The sequence below is a fragment of the Chiloscyllium plagiosum genome, chromosome 7 (genome assembly GCF_004010195.1).
Source record: "Chiloscyllium plagiosum isolate BGI_BamShark_2017 chromosome 7, ASM401019v2, whole genome shotgun sequence".
NCBI classification, from domain to species: domain Eukaryota; kingdom Metazoa; phylum Chordata; class Chondrichthyes; order Orectolobiformes; family Hemiscylliidae; genus Chiloscyllium; species Chiloscyllium plagiosum.
In genome coordinates, this window is record NC_057716.1 from 2,140,648 (window position 1) to 2,158,517 (window position 17,870).

The 17,870-nt window shown below is 40.2% G+C and overlaps 1 protein-coding gene across 2 annotated transcripts in view; it reads right to left on the reverse strand.

The window, feature by feature from the left end:
* LOC122551256 (signal transducer and activator of transcription 4-like) overlaps positions 1 to 17,870 on the reverse strand; it is a 143,341-nt gene that overhangs the window by 77,943 nt on the left and 47,528 nt on the right. For both annotated transcript variants that reach the window (XM_043692874.1, XM_043692873.1), the window contains 2 exons: positions 16,387 to 16,515; positions 12,849 to 12,993 (listed from right to left, as the gene is read on the reverse strand). In XM_043692874.1, the coding sequence (XP_043548809.1) occupies positions 12,849 to 12,993; positions 16,387 to 16,514 (273 nt within the window). In that variant the 5' untranslated portion in view covers position 16,515. The remainder of the gene's footprint in view (positions 1 to 12,848; positions 12,994 to 16,386; positions 16,516 to 17,870) is intronic.

The window sequence follows — 17,870 nt, forward strand, 5'->3', positions numbered from 1 at the left end:
CTCTCCTCCCTGACCTATCACCTTCATCCCCTCCCCCACTCACCCATTGTACTCTATGCTACTTTCTCCCCAACCCCACCCTCCTCTAGCTTATCTCTCCACGCTTCAGGCTCTCTGCCTTTATTCCTGATGAAGTGCTTTTGCCCGAAACGTCGATTTCGCTGCTCCTTGGATGCTGCCTGAATTGCTGTGCTCTTCCAGCACCACTAATCCAGAATCCAAATATGACAGCCAAACTTACTTTTTCCAATCTGGGCAGATTTATGCTCTGCATTAGCCAAGCCCTGGATGCATAAGCCATTCAGCATTTCTGTCCATTTTGCCACCTATGAGCTAATGCCAATACCAGATCTCGCTTGGGATCATAGAGTGCCAACACCTTTGAGGATAACAGTGTTTCTTTACTTAATTGAAAATTCTGGTTTGTCTATGAGACTCTTTCCAAGGCTGAATCTTCTTTTAGGAATTGATGCAGGGTTGAAAGTTCACTTCGGACTACCACTATTCTTGGATCAGCCCTGATTAGACTTATGTTTGTCTCTTCTCCCCAGAGTTAACTACTAGCCAAATTTGAAGGGCTCAATAGTTGCACTACAGTAGAGCATCTGAAGCTCATTAAATGTATTCCAAAGCGACAAAGAAACTTGGAAAGTTTGGCAGCATCTGGGTCCAGAGAAACAGAGAGCTAATGTTAACTTTGATGTAACTCTTCTTCCAAAATGTAACACTATACTCAAAATATTCATCCTATTTCTCCGTCTTCATATGCTTCTAAACCGGAGTTTCTTTGTGTTTTTATTTCAAATCTCCAGCATTCGCAGTACTTTGCATTGTTTATTCCAAAAAAGCCTGAGGATGACCTAATACTGGTCCCCATACCTCCTGAGTTTAGCAAATGAGTTCAGATTGCTGACCATGTTGTGCTCATTATCATGTGCCATCAGATTTATTCACCATGGATGTAACCATTAACAATGACAGAGACATGGAACACTAAATGGTAACTTTCTTCATCCTGTTTTCATACTATTTACTTTATTATACTTATTTTTCTTGATAGGGAAGTGATGGCCTAGTTGTATTATCATTGGATTGTTAATCTAGATACCTTTGTAATGGGTATCTGGGTTTTAATCCTGCCACAGCAGGCGGTAGACTTTGAATTCACTGAACAGAAAATCTGGAATTAACAGTCTAACGATTACCATTGGCAATTTTCAGAAAAACTCATCTGGTTCACTAATGTCCTTTCGGGAAAGAAACTGCCATCCTTGCCTAGCTGGCCTGGCCTATGTGTGACTCCAGATCCACAGCAATGTGTCTGACTCTTAACTGCCCTCTTAATTGGGTAATTAGGGATGGGCAAGAATGCTAACCTAGCCAGTGACACCCTCATCCAGTGAATGAATTAAAAAAGTTTGCAGAACTTTTCCCTTCCTCTTTCCTTGCAGGAAATGCCAACTCCTTGTTCGTGATTTCTTTCACAGAAACAGTTGTTCTCCACATGCTCACTGTGGCTCATCTGACGGTCTGCTGAGCTTGAACCTCACAAACTAATTTGATCCTGGTTGTATGCTGGTGAATCAGGAGAGGGGAGTCTGGCAATCATTCTCCAACTTTGGGGTGCTAAGGTGAAGCAGCCTCCCAACCAGCTGAGATGAGCTAACAACCAGGAATCAAGAATAAGGCATGTCTCTTTCATTCATTCATGGGATGTGGGTGTCATAGGCTAAACCAGATGGTGGGCAGTTAACAGAAAATCTACCACGTTGCAGTTAGTCTGCTGTCACATGTAGGCCAGGCCAGGTAAGGATAGCAGAAATTTACTCTATAGGAGTGAGTGAAGCAGACACATTTCTAACAACAATTAACAGTGGTTGCCATTAAGCTAGGTTTTTATTCCAAATTTTTATTGAGTTTATGCTTCACTATCTTCCAAGGCGGAACAGGAATCCCTACCCCTCGAACATTAATTTGAGCTTCTGAATTATTAATCCAGTGAGATTGCGACCATATCACCACTGATTTCTGATTATACTCCTGAGAAGCATCTGTGTTAGTATTTTACTAACTGTAAATTGTTGTTTAGTTTCTGGCTCAACTACACAATGGTGCAAACTTGTTGAGACATTAATAAAGAATTCAACATATGTTTTACAAAGTAAATTAAAAGATGGAGTGTTGGTCATTCGCATCAGAGAAAGGATTGCACTCGAGAGTGCTGAGAAGATTCCCCAGGATGGTGCCTGGGCTGGAGCTATCCAGCTGTGAGGAGAGACTAGATACACTGGGGCTGTTTTTCTTGAGCAGGGAAGGTTGAGGAGTTTGGGAGATGTGATATCTGATTGGAGGTGTACGAAATTCCTGAGGGGCGTAGACAGGGAGGAATAATTCTCCATAGTAGAGGGGTCAATACCAGGGGATTCTTATTTTAAGGGAAGGAGGAGATTTAGAGCAGATTTAATAAAAGCTTTTTTATCCAGTGTTGTAGGTATCTGGAACTCACTTCTTAAGAGAGTGGTAGAGATGGGAACCCTCAAGATATTGAAGAAAGATTTAGGTGAACATTTGAAATGCCATTGCAGACAAGGCTATGGGCTTAAGTGTTGGAAAATAGGATTCAAAGATGGATATTTGAAGAATGGCACAGACAACCTCCTCAGCTCCAAAATGTCCAATCTGACAATTTTGGATCAAAGGGTCTCCTTCTACATTGTAAAAACTCTGACTCTATGCAGATAATCTAAAGGTGAAATCAGTTTGGAGGAAATTCTAACAATCTTCTAACAAAAACTCTTCTTTCATATGTAATCATTTTTCTCTGCAGGTTTAGAAACGATCAGATAATAGGTCTGCAAGCTTTTAATCAAAGCTACTCTGATAAGGCATGTAGAAGAATGTGACAGCCATTGTGGTTTGCTGCCCCTCTAATTTCTCCCCTTCTATCACAGCAAAGTGCCTCCTAGTAGTTCAGCATCTTTCGATGATGACTTTGATGGAAAACTAAGCCACATTGAAGTTTATGGAACAAGAACTGGGGTCCTGCAACTCTCTGGTGCAGAATATTCACACACGAAGATATGAATAACTAAGGTACTTGCCCAACATTCATCTGGCAATGTTACAATAAACTACAAATTAAACATCATGATACAATGACAAATTCAATTAGTTCAGAGGGGTTACTGGCCATCTATAGTGCATGCTTATGCAACTGAAACATTTACAAACAGGCAATGCTACTTTTGGATCTGTGCCAGAGCTAGTATGGTTTTAAAGTGAAAAGCTGTTATGCCAGTCATGTGGTTTTAAACTGTTGTGGTATACCTAACCATTGAACAACACTGGATAAACATTTCTCTAGTCAGTTGAACAACACTGGATAAACATTTCTCTAGTCAGTAGCAACATTACTAAACATGTCTGTTAAATATTCTTTCTGTTCAATATTTCTAATGCAATTACAAGCATGATATTTTAGCAGATATTTCTCAAAATACTTTTGTGTTCTTAAAAGCTGTGGACTGAAATGAGAAAGAACTGTTTGGAAAGAATGGCTGCAGTTTTGAAAGCAAATAACTTAATACTCATGGTAAGCATTGTAAATAGCTGTTTGACCATGCAGCAATTGAATAGCAGATATTTTGGAACTGAGGAGGTTACATTTGCGGCTTTAGCAGGCATCAAGCTGTTGGATTGGCCTGTAGAATAGTGACCAATTACTAATGAAGAGACCACAGTGCCTGCCAATAACTCTGTCATTGGTTCTCAGGTGAATGAACAGCTTGAAGCTGGTAACAAGTTAGAGGGGGAGAAGTGTTCTGTTCTTCCCAGCGAGGGAGCTGTTTCACTGTTCTCTGCAGTCAAAGCTAACTTTAAATCTGAAGTAAACCAGTTTATATTTCCTGCAATATTCTTGTACGCTATGACTTTTAACTGATAAGTCAGGAGACCTTTTATAAGGGAAGCAGCCACCTTCTGCCTCTTACCAATCAGTGGAAGCAGACGACTAAATTATCTTTCCAGTTTTTCCCCTCTGTCCATAACTTAGTTGTGACAGGGTAAAATGTGTAAGGGGAGTCTATAAAGTTACTAGAGTTGTAATTATCAATATTATATGCCAACAGTTTATAACTGTTTACCTGTAATTAGAATCTATTTACTTGTAATAAATAGTAATTCTTCCACAGTAGAAATCTGATCTGTGCTTTCTATCAGTCCGGGTCTAAAAATCTGGTAACCTGGGGAACTTCAAGTACTTTTTAAATCTTAAGATTTATGTAAAAACTCCAGGAATAGCAGGGCTTGATTTCCAAAATACTTACCCCAGTGAATCATAACAATATTGAGAAAGAAAGTTTTACAAATGCATTTACGATCTTATTAGCAAAGCAACTAAAGGAATACTACCTCCACTGCACTGAATATATTGTCAATGGTCTGACTCTCCAAATGTTTACCTGGAGAAGAGGTTGAATGAAAATGCACCATAAAGGGCATCAGATTAAGTAACAAATGTCAGTAGCAACCTTCTGTCTTATAAGATGGTGGTCAATTCTGTGTTAAGTGATATTGCTCAGGAGCCCCACTCTGCTAAATCAGTCTCTACCATAAGACCATAAGATACAGGTACAGAATTGAACCATTCGGCCCATCAAGGTTTCTCTACCATTCAATAATGGCTGTTATGGTTTCTCAACCACTAAAGGATAAGGAAGGAAGGCGGTGTGTCGAACCTGAGAAAATGGGTGAGATTCTCAATGATTACTTTGCATCAGGGGTCCATCTGAGGAGATGGACATGATGAATGTTGAGATTAGAGACAGAAGTTTGTTTACTCGATCACGTTGACAGAAGGAGGGAAGATGTGTTGGGTAGGCTAAAGGATATTAAGGTGGACAAATCCCCAGGACCGGATTTGATGTGCTGAGGGAGGCAAGAGAGGAAATAGCTGGGGCCCTGACAGACATCTCTGTAGCATCCTTAAACACAGGTGAGGTGCCGGAGGACTGGAGGGTTCCTAATGTTTTCCCTCTGTACAAGAAGGGTAGTAGGGATATTTGAGGTAACTACAGACCAGTGAGCCTTACGTAGGTGGTGGGAAAGTTGCTAGAAAAGGTACGGAGGGATAAAATCTATTTATATTTGGAAAAGAATGGGCTTATCAGTGATTGGCAACATGGTTTTGTGTAGGGAAGATCATGCCTTACCAACTTGATAGAGTTCTTTGAGGAAGTGACTAAGTTGATCAATGAAAGAAGGGCTGTAGATGTCATATGCATGGACTTTAGTAAGGCATTTGATGGCAAATTAATGGAGGAAGTGAAGTCACATGGTGTGCAGGGTGTTCTAGCGAGGTGGATAAAGAACTGATTGAGCAACAGGAAACAGAGGGTAGTAATTGAAGGGAGTTTCTCAAAATGGAGACAGGTGACCAGTGGTGTTCCACAGGGATCAGTGCTAGGGCCACTGTTGTTTGTGATGTACATAAATGATCTGGAAGAGGGCACCGTTGGTATGATCAGCAAGTTTGCAGATGATACAAAGATTGGTGGAATAGCAGAAGGCATAGAGGACTGTCAAAGAATACAGGAGACTATAGATAGACTGGAGATTGGGCCGAGAAGAGGCAGATGGAGTTCAATCCAGGCAAATGTGAGGTGATGCATTTTGGGAAGCCTAATTCTAAAACGAACTATACAGTAAAAGGTAGAGCCTTGGGAAAAGTTTATGAGCAGAGAGATCTGGGAGTTCAGATCCGTTGTACCCTGAAGGTGGCTGAACAGGTAGATAGAGAGGTCAAGACGACATACGGTATGCTTGCCTTCATCAGATGGGGTATTGAGTATAAGAATTGGCAGGTCATGTTAAAATTGTACAAGACTTTGGTTCGGCCGCACTCAGAATACTGTGTACAGTTCTGGTCGCCACATTACCCAAAGGATGTGGACACTTTGGAGAGGGTGCAGAGAAGGTTTATGAAGATGTTGCCTGGTATGGAAGGTGCTAGCTATGAAGAGAGGTTGAGCAAGTTAGGATTGTTTTCATTGGAAAAAAGGAGATTGAGGGGGGACCTGATTGAGATCTGCAAAGAGTATAGACAGGGTGAATAGAGATAAGCTTTTTCCCAGGGTGAGGGATTCAATAATGAGAGGTCACGCATTCAAGGTGAGGGGTGAAAAGTTTAAGGGGGATACACTCGGAAAGTACTTTACATAGAGGGTGGTCGGTGCCTGGAAAGCGTTGCCAGCAGAGGTAGCAGAGGCAGGCATGGTAGATTCATTTAAGGTGCGTCTGGACAGATGCATGAGTAGGTGGGGAGCAGAGGGAAACAGATTCTTAGGAATTGGGCGATAGGTTTAGACAGTGAATTTGGATCGGCTCAGGCTTGGAGGGCTGAAGGGCCTGTTCTTGGGCTGTAAATTTTTTATGTTCTTTGGTTTTCCTGCTTTCTCCCGATAACCCTTGATTCCCTTACTAATCAAGAACCTATTGATCTCTGCCTTGAATACACTCAATGACTTGACCTCCACAGCCCTCAGCAACAATAAATTCCACAGATTAACCACCCTCTGGCTAAATAAATCCACCTCATCTCACATTTACTGCAAATGAGGACAGTGGATTAAAATGGTGCAGGTTTCTCTTGTCGCTGGATCTTCTCAGCTGGTGTGATTTTAATTTCTGCTTACTTCTTCCATAGTTCTTTCACAGTCCACTGGGCAGCACGGTAGTGCAATGGCTGGCACTGCTGCCTCACAGCACCGGGAACCCGGGTTCAATTCCAAACTTGGGCGACTGTCTGTGTGGAGTTTGCACATTCTCCCCATGTCTGCGTGGGTTTCTTCCGGGTGCTCCAGTTTCCTCCCACAGTCCAACGACGTGCAGGTTAGGTGAATTGGCCAAGCTAAACTATCCATAGTGTTCAGGAATGTGTAGGTTAGGTGCATTAGTCAGGGGTGAATAGAGGATAATAGAGTAGGTAAATGGGTCTGGGTGAGTTGCTCTTCGGAGGGTCGGCGTGGACTTGTTGGGCAAAGGACCTGTTTCCACCTGTTCTAAAAAGGTTAGCACCTAGAAGCCGTAACCATCAGTGACCACCTCCCAGCTGCCAGTGTCAATATCCACCATCTTCATATCTTATTTGCAGATGTGGTAGCGAAGGTTTTGATGTCCAAGAGTTTGTGCTTCTGTTGCCAATCCAGTGTACAGAAGGTATTTGAGTAATTGGCCCTCATCCAACCAGAATGGCCAAGGCAGTGGAAACATCACTTGTTTAGCAATGACCATACGCTGATGGAATTATCTGCTCCAGGGCCTCGGAGTTCAAATTCTTTTCCTGCTAAGAACATGTCTGAAACAGCAAGGTGGAAACTGCTCTGCTTTTACTCCTGCCTAGTATATGTTATTCACATCTCATGTGAGGTAAGAGTGACAGCCTTTGACATCAGGTGTGGCATCAAGAAGCCATAGCAAAACTGCAATAAATGGGCATCGGGGTAAGCTGTTTGCTGGTTGGAGTCAAACCTGGCACACAAGAAGGTGGTTGTGGTTATTGGAGGTTAGTCATCTCAGCTCCAAGGCATTCATAATTCTATTAGTTTTTAAATAATAAGGAAAGGATTGGCAAGATCTAGAAGTTTTAGTTCTAAATTGGAGGAAGGCCGATTTGATGGTACTATGCAAAAATTTTCAAAAGTTGACTGGGGGGTGGATGTTTGCAGGTAAAGAGATGGCTGGAAAATAGAAAACCTTCAAATATGAGATAACGAGATTCCAGAGACATTATGTTCCCGTTAAGGTGAAGGGCAAGTCTGGTAGGTTTAGGGAATGTTGGGTGACTGAAGAGATAGAGGTTTTGGTTAAGAAAAAGGAGGAACATATGTCAGGTATAGACAGCAGAGGTTGAGTGAATTCCTAGAAGAGTATAAATGCAGGAAGAGTTTACTTAAGAGGGAAATCAGGAGGGCAAAAAGGCGACATGAAATAGCTTTGGTAAATAGGGTTAAGGAGAATCCAAATGCATTAAGGACAAAATGGTAACTTGGGAGAGAATAGGGCCCCCTTAAAGATCAGCAAGGCTGCTGATGTGTGGAACTGCAGGAGATCGGGGAGATTCTAAACAAGTATTTTGCATCAGTGTTTACTGTGGAGAAGGACATGGAAGATAGAAAAGGTGGGGAAATAAATAGTGACATCTTGAAAAATGTCCATGTTACAGAGGAGATGGTGCTGGATGTCTTAAAATGCATAAAGGTGGATAAATCCCCAGGAACTAATCAGGTGTAACCTAGAACTCTGGGAAGCTAGGGAAATGATTGCTGGCCCCCTTGCTGAGATATTTGTATCATCAATAGTCACAGGTGCTCGAAGACCAGAGGTTGGATAATGTGATGCCACTACTTAAAAAGGGTGGTAAGATAAAGCCAGGGAACTGTAGACCTGTGAGCCTGACTTCAACCTTGGGCAAGTTGTTGGAAGGAATCCGGAGGGACAGGAGTCACATGTATTTGGAAAGGCAAGGACTGATTAAGGATAGTCAACTTAGCTGTGTGCATGGGAAATCATGTCTCACTAACTTGACTGAGTTTTTTGAAAAAATAACAAGGAGGATTGATGATGGCAGAGTGATTTATATGGACTTCAGTAAGGCATTTTGACAAAGTTCCTCATGGTAGATTGGTTAGCAAAGTTAGATCACCACGGAATACAGGGAGAACTAGCCAAATGGATACAGAATTGGCTTGAAGGCAGAAGAATGAGGGTGGCGGCAGTCAAGGATTGTTTTTTAGACTTGAGGCCTGTGACCAGTGGTGTGCCACAAGGATTGGTACTGGGTCCACTGCTTTTTGACATTTATGCAAATGATTTTGATGTGAACGTAGGAGGTATAGTTAGTAAGTTTGCAGGTGACAGCAAAATTGGAGGTGTAGCAGACAGTTAAGATGGTGACCTCAGAGTACAATGGGATCTTGATCAAATGGGCCAATGGGCAGAGGAGTGGCAGATGGAGTTTAATTTAGGTAAATGTAAAGTGCTGTACTTTGGAAAGAAATCAGAACAGGATTTTTACACATAATTATAAGGTCTTGGGGGGAGTGGCTGAACAAAGAGACCTTGGAGTGCAGGTTCAAAGTTCATTGAAAGTAGAATTGCAGTTGGATAGAATTGTGAAGGCGGCGTTTGGTATGCTTTCCTGTATTGGTCAGAGCATTGAGTATAGGGGTTGGGAGGTCATGTTGCAGCTGTACAGGACATTGGTTAAGCCACTTTTGGAATATTGTGTGCAATTTGGTCTCCCTCCTATAGGAAGGATGTTGTAGAACTTGAAAGGGTACAGAAAAGATTTACAAGGATGTTGACGGGGTTGGAGGGTTTGAGCTGTAGGCAGAGGCTGACTAGACTGGGAATGTTTTCCCTGCAGTGTTGGAGGCTGAGGGGTGACCTTATAAAAGTTTATAAAATCCTTAGGTGCACAGATAGGGTAAATAGACAAGTAGAGGGCATAGGTTTAGGGTGAGAGGGGAAAGATTTAAAGGGACCTAAGCGGCAACGTTTCCATGCAGAGGGTGGTGCATGTTAGGAATGAGCTGCCTGAGGAAGTGGAGGAGGCTGGGAAAATTACAACATTTAAAAGGCACCTGGATGGGTAAATGAATAGGAAGGGTTTACAGGAATATGGGATAAGTGCTGGCAAATGGGACTAGATTAATTTCTGATATTTGGTCGACTTGGATGAATTGGACTGAAGGGTCTGTTTGCGTGCTGTACATCTCTGACTCTAATAACACTGCAAGAGGTACAATATGGCAGGAGAAGTTGTGAAGACATCGAGGAGAGTTCCAGTCTAGCCAGCTGCCAACTGTCCTGGGTAATAATATTTGAGGTTAGTTGCAGAACCTAGGGTAGTAAACGATTGTGGTTGAAATATCTTTAGTAGTTAAGGCATGTATCATTTACTTAAGTACTTAATAAATTAATTAAGTTTGATAGAGACAGGCAGCAATTGCCAACCGTGTCCGACTGGTGAATTAAAAAATAGAGGATGACATTAGTTGAGAAGAATCACAGTTTGGCGTTCTCAAGTCAGGTTGTCATTGCAGATTCTTATTCAGCTTGGACGCAACATGACAGCTGCACCTTTTGTGAAGCATATGTGATTTCATCATGAAGCGATTGATTTTCGGTGATTGTGAAGCCAATATGTGTAAACTAGTGAACAACATCCAGGGTTACATTGTCCATGGTGATTTTATGTCCTCAACCTTCACCATGACATTAGTCTTCCAAACACTAATGGCATACAATAGGAGCAGAGAGAAAAAAATGCTGAGTGTCAGTGCTGTTGTATAATTTTGCCAAACCCCACTGCAGATCATAACCAGTTTCAGTGTTGCTCCATCAGACTTAACGTTACATTATAGCTCTCATGTTTTCATGGAAACAGCAGATCATATTGAGCAGCCACAGTAGGCAACAAAAGTTGTCCAGGAATTTCAATACAGTGTAATTATGTACATACTCTGATGCCTTGATGAGGTTGATTCAGGCAATATATAGTGATCTATCATTTTTACATTTCCCTTATAGCTGCCAAACAGAAATGATCAGGTCAACTGAGTTGGATCAGTTGGGATTTGAAATCTGACAAGGGCAACACAGACAAATACTTTTCCATTGATGTTCACAATGGTGGTCCTCAATATTTAATCAATGCATATTCCCGGGCACTGTTCCCTCACTCCAGCAGGGGCGGAGAGATTCATGCAGATCCAGCAAGATACCTGGCTTAATGGTATAGAATCAGCATCTGGATTTTTGCCCATGGCAAATGAGTCAACAGTATTGTTAAGCCTATCCATTGTGAATTTACTATCGAGCTCTGTCATGCCATGCATAGTATTCATAGCTTCCTAGCTACTGTTCCTTGCTAAGATGGTTAAGTTGTTAAGGTATGGGGAAATATGTAGGTTTGACTCTTGTGGCTGAGAATAAACATTGGTATTGTGACTTAAGAACTGCTACTGGCTCCTATTGCCATGGTACCTAACTGAAGATATTCCCTCTTAACACCATCTCCCTTGAGCGCTTCAACTCCTTAGACATTACTTCCCTGTTAACTTTGTTTAGGCCACTGTGTACTTCTCCTAATCTATAGATTTGGTTTTACCCTACTAATCTTGTGTCCAAAAACAAACCTACTTATAAATCAGTGTGCCAACTGGTTGGATCCACTCACCAATTATTGTCTTCAATGTTGTTTTGATGGACTAGCAAACAAAATTTTATCAACAGTAGGTTACATTTAATGATTAAATAGTCTTAGGCACATGCATAAAGATGCCAGTTTATTATTTTGTATGTAACAGTGAACTTACTCCAATGATGATATGGAAAAAGTCAACAGCATAAGAAAGCTTTTCTATTCTACATGAATAATTTATATAGTAAAATCACTGATCCACAACCTCTTCATTCATTTTTTATAAACTGTCCATAGATCTGTGAAAGTCAATTCATAACTTCTTTAATACCTCAAGTTCTCACATGTTTCCAAAATGAAATTGGCCAAGACAGAACCTTTAGATGAACAATGCAAATGTATTTCCTGCCTTTTCAATATTAATATATACCAGATTATGTAGACTATCAATGTTAAAGTGAAAAACATATCAATTTCAAACTCTGGATGAATCATTAGTCCAAATTACTCTCACAGAACAAAGCACAGTACAGGACCTTCAGCCCTCGATGTTGTGCCAACCTTACTCAAAATCAAACTAACCTACATATCCTTCATTTTACTATCATCCATGTGCCTATCCAAGAGTTCCTTAAATGTCCCTAATGTATCTGACTCTACTACCACCTCTGGCAGTGCATTCCATACACCCACCACTCTCTGTGTAAAGAATCTACCTCTGATATCTTCCCTAAACCTTGCTCCAATCACCTTAAAATTATGTTCCCTTGTGATAGCTGTCTCTGACTATTCACTTTATCTATGCCTCTCATCATTTTGTACACATCTATCCATTCTCGTCTCACCCTTCTTTCCAATGAGAAAAATCTTAGCTCCCTCAATCTTTCTTCAGAAGACATGCCCTCCAGTCCAGGCAGTATCTTGGTAAATGTCCTCTGCAGCTCTAAAGCTTCCACATTCTTCCTATAATGAGGCAACTAGAACAAAACAATATTCCAAGTGTGGCCAAACCAGTGCTCTATAGAGCTGCAGCATAACCTTCCGGCTCTTAAACTCAATCCCCCTGCTAATGAACAGCATATGCCTTCTTAACAACCCTATCAGCTTGGGTGGCAACTTTGAAGGATCTATGGACATGGACCCCAAGATCCCCCTGTTCTTCCACATTACCAAAAATCCTGCCTTTAACACTGTATTCTGTATTCAAATTCAACCTCCCAAAATGAGTCACTTCACACTTTTCCAGGTTGAACTCCATCTGTCACTTATCAGCCCAGTTCTGCATCCTGTCAACGTCCGGGTGCAATCTATAACAGCCGTCCACATTATCCACTACTCCACCAATGTTCGTGTCATCAGCAAACTTACTAACCTACCCTTCTACTTCCTCATTCAAGTCATTTATAAAAATCACAAGGAGCAGAGGTCCCAAAACAGATCCCTGAAAAACACCACTAGTCACCAAGCTCTGGACTGAATACTTTCCATCTACTATCACCCTCTGTCTTCTATGAGCTGGTCAATTCTGTATCCAGACAGCCAAATTTCCCTGTATCCCATGCCTCCTTACTTTCTTGTGACACATAATAGGGAAGCAAGAATTTCGATTAGTCAAGACAGTCTGGAAGCATTATTAAAATCATACCTGAAGGTTTTGTTTAATTCTTTTAAGATTGTGCTGAAGCAGAAAATTTTTTTCAAGGAAGAAACGACTGTACTGGTCATCTATTTGTTTTAATAAATTATGGAACAGAAGAGTGGCCAGTGAATCATTATTCGAGGCAAGATCCCTGTTGAAAACAATGACAAACAATTAAATAGAAGGCTTAGTACCTCATCCTTCACTAAAACAGTTTTTGAAATTGTTACGTTATACATCATTAATGAAAAAAATTATGAAACTTTGTTCCACAATGGAAAATCCATGATGATTCAGAACACAAAGAAATGAACAAACCTAATTCTGTAGGTGTATTTCATGTCCAGAATCTGGTACCTGGAAAGTTTAGACATTTTTCTCTTTGAATATACTGGAAAGTGTGAGTGTGTGAAAACAGGAACAAACTTGGCATTATGACTCTCTCAGTACAACCTTTGGTGATGCCAAAAATATCAGGCAAGTTGGTCCGTTGGATAAACCACAACCGCTCTCACACTGGCCCCAAGAACATCATGGGATCTGATCTGCATAATTAAAGCAGGATATGGTGACCCAGCAAGGATGGTGGCAGAGTAGGTTTGGAGGGTCGTCTTCTTGCCCCCTTTTTTTAAAAAAAATAGGTTTATAGCAGGTAAACTGTTGCTCACATTTTAATACCCTACAAAGTGTCATATCTCGTGTACAACAAGTAGCCACTTATGTAAGGCTCTATATGGCTGTTGGCTCCCAGGAAAACATAACCCAACAGAAGATAAGCCTTTGCTGGATGTACGAAAAGATAAGAAAGTAAAGGCAAGTACTGTGGGTCTACATTTCACTTTGTAGTTTTAAAATGTTTTTTCTCCTTAGATCGTCATTTGCATGTCAACAAATTTTTGTCTTTTACAAATTGTGATTTTTGACAAGGCAAAGGGTGTTTGTGACGAGTGTTTCTCAGTCCGTTATTGGATGGTAAGTTGGAAAGGAAACTTGTCTCTATTCCACAAATCCATTGTCACCAACAATCTATTGCAAGCTTCCGTTCTTCTAGAATCTGTTTGTCATTTTAAACGTAATGTAACACCTTTGTACATTGTTTTGAAGCCTCCTTGCATCCTTCTCAACTTTTGTTTCCATCTAGCTTGAAGTCATCAACAAACTTAGAAATATTAAAATCTGTCTCCAAATCTAAATCATTTAGATAGATAGAGTCACACGGCACAGAAACAGACCCTTCGGTCCAACCAGTCATGCCGAACATAATCCAAACTAGTCTCATCTGTCTGTTGCTGGCCCATATCCCTCCAAACCTTTCCTATTCCAGGGTCTGTTTCCATGTTGTATGACTGACATTTCAACCTCCTACGCTACAGTTAAAAAAGTTCCAGCCTTTCTTTATAACTCAAATCTCCCATACCCTGCAACATCCTGATAAATCCCTTCTGAACCCTCTCTAGCTTAATATAGATATTGAATAGATGTGGATCTAGCATTGATCCTTGTGGTTGCCCACAAACAGCAGCCATCCTGATGGAGAGCTCTGTGTTTTTCCTACAAATGCTACCAGACCTGCTGAGTTTCTATTTTTCTGTTTTTGATCTCGAGAATACTCCATTTGTTCGGACTTTGCTTTCTGTCTATTAACTAAATTTCAATCCATAAAAGTATATTCCCCAAAATTCCACAAGTTCTAATTTTATTACTATTACAATCTTTTGTGGGACCTTATCAAAATCCAAATACACAACATTCACTGATTTTCCGTTGTCTATGATACAAGTTACAGCCTTACAAAAATCCACCAGATTTGTCAAACACTGTTTCCCTTTCATTAATCCATGCTGACTATGTCCGAATTTGCCATCTTTTCTGAATTTGCAGTTATCATATCCATTATAATAGTTTAACATTTCACCTATTAGTGGTATTAAGTGAACATATCTATATTTCTCTGTTCTCCCTTTTTAAAAAGCTGGGTTACATTGCCACATTTCAGTCAGCAAGAACCTTTCCAGAATCAATAGAATTAGAAAACACATTCATTAATGCATCCAATGTTTCTATCACCCCTCCCTTTAACACACTGGGATGAAGCTCATTGGTCCTGGCAATTTATCAAATGTCAATATTGACTGCTCAACTTTCCATTATCATCTTTTCTTGAATGACTGGGAGACTGAATCATATATCGTTTACAATATTTTCAGAATTACTTGTCATTTTTAATCTGTGTGTATGTGCATTATTTTATAACATCTACTCACATTTAGTAACTAAGAAACTTACTCTTTGTTAACTCAAGAGATGTTAAATTGGCTCTTTTCAAAAGACAAATTAATTTGACCTGGGAAAAGGTATCCATAAGGAAAGTGATCCCTTGTAAATTAACCTTGTTGGTAATTAAGGGGGCAGGAGATTATAAATGGGAACCAGTTCAGCCCTCCTCACTCAGTACTTGACAATTTGGAGTATTCCGAGTAGGTACCCAGAAACCATAATAATTTCGGGAATTTGTCATAACACTAGGAGAAAATGAGGACTGCAGATGCCAGAGATCATAGTCAAAAAGTGTGGTGCTGGAAAAGCACAGCAGGTCAGGCAGGATCCAAGGAGCAGGACAATTGACGTTTCAGGCATAAGCCTGAAACATCGATTGTCCTGCTCCTCAGATGCTGCCTGACCTGCTGTGCTTTTCCAGTGCCACATTAGTCATAACACTGTTTATTTTCATGCAACATATCTGGTGACTCCAGAACTACAAGAATATGGTGATTTTTTTGAAATAAAATTGCCCTCTGAAAAGGCCAAGCAAGCCATTCAATTGAAGGGCCTTCATTTTATGGATGAACATGCAAATCTGGAGCAGCAGTGGGCCATTTGGCCCCTCTAGCCTGCTCTATCATTTACTAATTGATTATTAATTATTTCTGAACTGTGTCCCCAGTTGTTGTTCCTACACCTGCAACCACCAGCCTCAATGTGCACAAATTGGCTGCTATGTTTCCCTGCATATAGGTTCATTTAAAAGATAACTACTGCTGCCAGTGTGACATTCCTGTAGATGCGTAACACCTATTTAAAATCTGCAGTTTGCCGGTCAATAAAATATATCCAAAATGTTTTGGATAAAGAATCTTTCTCAGAACTAAAGAGTTTTTCTTTTGAGCAAGTAACTGGTAATTGCACAACTACTTTATCTTTCCCCTTCATCTACATTTTAAAATTATTCTATTGAAGTGTTTGTTCAACTTGCATTTTTCACTTCTTAAGTCGGGTCCTGCCCAAACTGCCTCTTCTCTTCACAGGTATTATTTGATCTTCTGCGCAAGATTTTTGTTTCTAAAAAAATAAAGCATTTGAACTTTTGTTACCCCTTTTTACACATCATGACATGCCCTGATTCTGTCTTTATTCCTGCTTTAAAGAAGAAAACTTGGTGAGGATGAATAAGTGTGTTATAAGAAACAAAGCTAATTTATCTATATATCAACACTCCAAAATAAATTTTGATATCAAAGGCAGGTGAATATAACAAAGATCTCACCAATCCTGGTGCTCCAGCCAATGTGCTAGGAACTGACGGACCTCCATGGGAAAAGTATCATCGTACAACTGGTCTACTTTTTCCAGGAGCTGTGTATCCAGTTGATGAAGTTGATGCCATTGGGACATTCTGTCAAAAAATTTGTAAAACAAAAGCTATCATTCCAGAATAAATCTAATTATTGGAAATTAAAGAACAAAGTGATCAGATTTTTAAGAAAACCAATGTGATTTTCAAACGTTGCTATTTAAAGTGCTCTTAATGTTACCTCTTCTTTTTCCTGTTTCCTACAACTGCTCATGTATAACTGACCCACTTACATAATACACCCACACACACCCTGTTACCCTGGCTGAATTATTATTTATTGTAAATGTGTGGTTTGGAACATTTTGCTAACACAGGAATATAACCAGCAGTTATTACGTCTATTGGATATAGTAGATAATTGTGAAAAATATATTAGAAAATGTATTATTTGTTGCAATGTCAGCTGTAGCAAAACTCAATATGAGTCAGTATGTATTTTAATAGAAGGTAGGTCATTTCAAAAAAAGCAGAATATCTGACAATCTGAGTTTCATAAGGGAAAAAAGGTGTGAACATGTGAAAGTGTTACAGGTATTTTACCACAAAATATAAAATATAATGCAACCACAAACACAAACACTATGACGTTTCCAACCTGGGTTTGTCTTCATCATGTAGTGCCAGATGGTATATTTTTTCTACTCTGAAAATGTTGATGCATCTTAATCTGAAAATAACTGACTGGAAAATAATGGTGGATGTGCCCAATTCCTGATGTACACGGAAGGTAAAGAGAAAGTCTAACCCCATTTGGTAAATGAGTGTTCAAATTTCTCACTATTATCATAAACATTATTCTGAACAAATCCCTGATATTGATAACTGTGTGGTGTTAAATCAAACATTATTTTTTGTGCAATTTTTAAGGGGCACATTTTAAGACGAGGGGAGAGAGATTTAAAAAAAGACATGAGGGGCAAACCCGACTTCCATGATAACAGCTGTCTCTGCTCACGTACAGGTTGTTTTGCTATAACACGGGTTTCATCAATGCAAATTTGCTGTAATGCAATTGACAAATTGGGGACACTGTTTCTAAGAGCAAACTTTCAAAACGTCCGTCGGCTCTATAGCAATTACATCTCCAACACTTTAACATAGAACATTACAGCGCAGTACGGGCCCTATGGCCCTCGATGTTGCGCTGCCCTGTCATACTAATCTGAAGCCCATCCCACCTACACTATTCCATGTACATTCATTTGCCTGTCCAATGATGACTTAAATGCACTTAAACTTGGCGAGTCTACTACCGTTGCAAGCAAAGCATTCCATACTCTGAGTAAAGAAACTACCTCTGACATCTGTCTTATACCTATCTCCCCTCACTTTAAAGTTGTGTCCCCTCGTGTTTGCCGTCCCCATACTTGGAAAAAGGCTCTCCCTGTCCACCC